The sequence below is a fragment of the Otolemur garnettii genome, unplaced genomic scaffold (assembly GCF_000181295.1).
Source record: "Otolemur garnettii isolate 467f Iridium unplaced genomic scaffold, OtoGar3 scaffold00002, whole genome shotgun sequence".
NCBI lineage: Eukaryota > Metazoa > Chordata > Mammalia > Primates > Galagidae > Otolemur > Otolemur garnettii.
The window spans coordinates 4,685,452-4,690,363 of record NW_003852397.1 but is presented as its reverse complement, the minus strand read 5'-3'; the positions used below and the strand labels follow the sequence as shown (position 1 = coordinate 4,690,363).

At 42.0% G+C, this 4,912-nt stretch overlaps 1 protein-coding gene across 1 annotated transcript in view; it reads right to left on the bottom strand.

The window, feature by feature from the left end:
- Positions 1 to 1,237: 1,237 nt before the first annotated feature.
- Positions 1,238 to 4,912, bottom strand: part of NR2E1 (nuclear receptor subfamily 2 group E member 1) — a 22,114-nt gene continuing 18,439 nt past the window's right edge. The window contains exon 9 of the mRNA XM_003781579.2: positions 1,238 to 2,753. Coding sequence (XP_003781627.1) covers positions 2,591 to 2,753 — 163 coding nt within the window. The 3' untranslated portion in view covers positions 1,238 to 2,590. The remainder of the gene's footprint in view (positions 2,754 to 4,912) is intronic.

Sequence of the window (4,912 nt, the reverse complement as noted above, 5' to 3'; positions counted from 1 at the left end):
GAGCCTGGAGCCAGGTCTGGCTGAGCCCGGCCACATCCTGCAGAGCCACAGGAGTCTGCTAGTCCTGTGAGCAAGAAATAAAAGTTGGTTGCTCTCAACTGTTGGGGTTGTTATTGAGTTTTATTGAAGCAAAACTTGACTAATATATGAATGAACGGCCTGGGACTCATTACCCGGTTTTACCAAATCTTGTCATTAATCTAATATTTGTTTGACGTTCTTTTCTTTCTTGTGGAATAAACCATTATAGAAATATTTGAGGATCGTCTTAGTACCCTTCATCTATCCCAACTATTCCTGGAGGTGGCCAGGATCATGCAATTAGTGTTTATAGCATGCCTGTTTCAAATGTTTCAAATTGTTCTTTAGTCTGTAAATGATACCAAGCTGTAGGTTTCTTCTGCAATTCACTTCTTTCCCTCCCACCCACTCAACAAATACAGAGCAATCTGTATTTCAGATTTGCTCACGATGAAGCGTTGGCTCCAGCCATTCACTTTACCTGTTGTCTGTGTCTACCGCAGTGTACCGATTCTCTGTTGATGGACATTTAAATCGTTAAATATGAACAATGTTATAGGGAGCATTCTTGCACACATCTTTAAGTTCTTTGCCTTTCTTTAAGACCAAGTTCGCCTTCATTGTGGAATCAGTAGACAAGAAATACATGGCTGATTGAACTTTCACCCAAACAATTGCAAGGTCATTTTATCCCGCATGTCTTGCTCAAGCTGCCACCCAGAAAGAGCCCATAGTGCCTGTGGCCTTGGGCACCTCTGATTTCCACCACTGGCCTCTGGTTATGTGGCCAGTGCCCTAGGATTTGGTGGGAACATCTGGATGACCTTTCTGCTGCTCATTCCACATCCTCCCAACAGATCTTCACACTTTATCTTTTTGATCATTAAATGATTTCAAGTGTCTGGTCAAGACTGAAATGTTGTCAGGAGAGTTAGAAACAGAGGAAGGAATGAAGACTCTGTTAATCGGCCTCTTTCTTCCTCACACAGCAATTTTTCTAACAGATGCAATTACATTTGAGAGCTGTAGAGAACAGAATCTTATGTTTTATTTCTTTATTCATCATTTTACAAATGGAATTCACTGTAAAAAGGAAATTGCCTTTGTAGTTCGGTTCTGCAGGCTGTGTGCTGGAGGGCTCTGGGCTTCAGTCTGAACAGCAGCTGCTGCCGCCACCTTGTTCCTGGTGGGAAGGAGGCTGAGAAAGCAGGCCGAGTTCATTTAGATTCAATATATTTTTATTCTTTGTAAATACAATGAGTACAACCTTTTAACTTCACAAATCAGTTAATTCACTTTGTACAAGAAAAGTTTTACTCATCCTATGATAGTCCAAGTGCTGAATTTTTTTTTTTTCTCAGTGCTAGTACCTAATAAATCAAAAGGTGAAAAGGACAGCAGCTATTTAAAAACGTTTGTTTCTACATTTTCATAAGTATAGAGTCATACCAAAGGAGCAGCTTATAGTGTGGGACGATATGTGTGTGTGTGTGTGTGTGTGTGTGTGTGTGCGTGTGCATTCAAGGCTTTACTAGAAACCAGAGTTTTCTGAAAGGCATTGAAGAGTCTCAGGCTGTTAGCAATGGATCAAACCAAGAAACCATTGAGCATTCTCTCCTTGAAGTTCCTTCCGGCATTGTGCCTGTGTTCGGTGACTGTCTGGTGTGACCCTCTGAACCATGAGTTTGGACCCCCATTGCCTTTGGTTTCAGCACTATGTTAATGGGACAGCAATCTCCCTCACGCCATCACTCATCTCCCCTTTATTTGGTTTTGCTGTTTTTATTCATCCTCCCTTGACTTGTGTTTTATTTTGTCTTTTAGTAAAGCTCTTCTAGTTTGAGATGTTATGCAGTCTGAAGTCCTGGTGAGAATCTCACTTTCGTCCACCAATTCCTTTGACAAGGTTGCCTGGCCTATGGTATTAAAAAAGAAGAAAAAGGAGAAAGAAAGAACAAAAGAAGGAGAAAGAAAAGAAAGAGAGAGAGAGAGAAAGCAAATCGCATGTCATAAGCTACTTTTCACTTATCAACTCAGTTCTGAAGGCCACTTAATCATGTATTACAATAGGAGGGACACTTTTGATAATACTTTTGCTTTAAAACCTAGCCATTATTTTCAAAATAAATGCTTCAACATAACATAGTTCTGAAGGCCGCAGTATGATGTTATACACAGGGCTGCATTTGGTTACCCAACTTCATATGCAAAAAAGGAAAAGAAAGCACTACATGGGTTTCGGCTTTTGACAGTTGAGCCTGATCTTCCGGGGAAGAGGCAGAATGGCACAGCCTGTGGCAACCCCCAATTCGCCCCCTCCCAGGGCGCGGCAGCAGTGAGTCGTGTGTGCAGGTGGTCCTGTTGCACCTCTTTCCTTCCCAGCCGCCCTACCCTGGTTGAGGCAGCAGGTCGTAGCTACTGAAATGTTTCGTTCAATTGGCATTTCTTCCTGAAGGCTACACATTCCCAGGTGTGTGTTTCCTGAAGGGTTTGTTAGTTGAGGCTTGCTCTCCATGGGTAGAAGTTCATCTGACACTGTCCCATCCTGAAAAGCGGGTACTTTGAGAGCTTAGATATCGCTGGATTTGTACATATCTGAAAGCAGTCTTGTAATTGGCACGTTGCCGATGGTTTTTTTGAAAAACACTTCTTCTATGGTTGATGGGCTAATAGAACGTAAAGCTGGCAAAAGCAAGAGGAGTTTTCCAAAGCGACAGGGTTGAGTGGGATATCTGGAATATGAGAAGCCATGAAAGCAAGGTCAGCATGGAGTACTTGCTGGGAATTAATGTTCATTTATTTATTTATTTATTCATTTATTTTTAGAGACAGAGTTTTACTTTGTCACCCTCGGGTAGAGTGCTGTAGCATCACAGCTCACAGCAACCTCCACTCCTGGGCTGAGGCAATTCTCTTGCCTCAGCCTCCCAAGTAGCTGGGACTACAGGCACTCGCCACAATGCCTGGCTATTTTTTTGTTGTTGTTGTTGTTATTGCAGTTTGGTCGGGGCTGGATTCAAACCCACCACCCTCAGTATATTGGGCCGGCGCCTACTCCCTGACCCACAGGTGCTGCCCTAATACTCGTATCTTATACTTGAACACTCATCACCTCCATATGACTTCCTGATTTGGGCCTCTGCCTGCCAGAGTCCCAGATAGGCAGGCACAGCTGTCCCTGTTGTGCAGGTAGGTAGGCTACTCAAGGCATGGAGAACATAAACAGCGCTGCCAGAATCACATGGAGACTTTCTATGTTAGCAGAGGGATTGCATTTTATTTGGAGAAGAAATACTTTTTGAGAAACACGATACTAATTTTAAGTGTAGTGTCCATGATAAAGCTAGCAAGAGAATCCACGTTTTCTAATTCTCAAGGCTCCCTCCCTAGGCTAATTCCTTCAAATAAAATGGCTTCTTTTTCTAAGCAGTTCTCCAAATTATTATTCAGGCATTATACTTAGTCACACTCAGGAATAATTCTGTCCTTATTACACTGCAAATTAAAGACTAAGTTCTGTTGGGTGGCACTGCCACCCAACTTTCATGTCAATGCAATTGGCACATAATTAAAGATGTGAGAAATTGCTTAACAATTTCCTCTCTTAATGTCCAACATACATTTGTGCTCAGATGTGCAAGTTCAATTTTCTGCTGCCTTTAGATGCCTGTAAAACACTCCTCACTGCAGCACTGATACTTTTTCAGCCAATAGTTGGAATCAGGTATCAACACACTTCACCAGGAAGCTCCCTTGATTGAAACAAACCACCTAGAAGAGTGAGCTTCAGGGACACATACGTGTGCCTGTGACTAAGCCAGGTTCAACCCAGGCCACAAAGTGCGAGAGACTGAGGGATATCAAAGCTCCTTCAAAGGAGCTGGCTTTACTGCCTCATAACTTTGCCTGTAAATAGAGTCCACAAGAGCTACTTTCATGGTTGTCTCTTAGTTTGGGCACATAAAAGTCCCTCTCTTCAACCAGATACAAGGCTTATAATTCATTCTGGGCCTCTGAGGACCTCAATGGGCTCTTTCAGTGCCCAGCTTTGTGACCACCCATGGATGGGGCCACCAGACCACATTTAATAACATGGCATGGAAATGGTGAAGCTTATCTACATTAAAAAACAAGCAAACAACTACCCTAAATGCCACTACTTGCTCTCCTTGTTGAATGTATCTCCTGCATTTTCCAGGTAGTAGCCCAGGATCCATGTCTCCCTTTCACCTTGACAGTCCTTCTTTTCGACAGCTCTGTTTCCCTTTCTAGCATTAAGCTGAGCAGAAATAATTCTGCAGTGAATTGGAGGCAATGGCTGCCTGCACAATCTCTGCATGTCTTCAGCATCCACCCAATGTGCTGACCTTTTCCTATGGTGAGAAGTCACTGTGGGAAATAATCACTTTCAAAAAGGATAGATTTTGTAGACTCCATAGACAATTGACTCTTGATTTTCTGTGAACAGATTGCCCACTCATCTACTCACTCACATCTTTTATTCTCTAGTTGGAAAAAGGAGGGTTAGTCAGTCAACAAAAATCAATTGTCTATCATTTGTGGAGTACTGTACTACCCAGAAACAATAACAGTGTGTGTGTGTAAGAGAGAGAGTCTGATCAAAATTATTTTTTTGAGTGTCTGTGCTGCTGACTTCATCCATTAGCATAAGTACCTAGAAGTTTCCTTTCAGGTTTAAATGCTTGGGGTCTATCACACAATTGTGTATTTGATCTTTAGTTACAACTTATATTTTGTATAAAATGCCAATTTCTAGCCTTCTCCGTATGTCCTGGATAATTAGAGAGAGAGCTTACAGAGCTGTAACATACATTTAGCTCAGTCTCAGTTTGCATGTTAACTTTTCTTTTCAATTTCTTTTTTTTTTTTT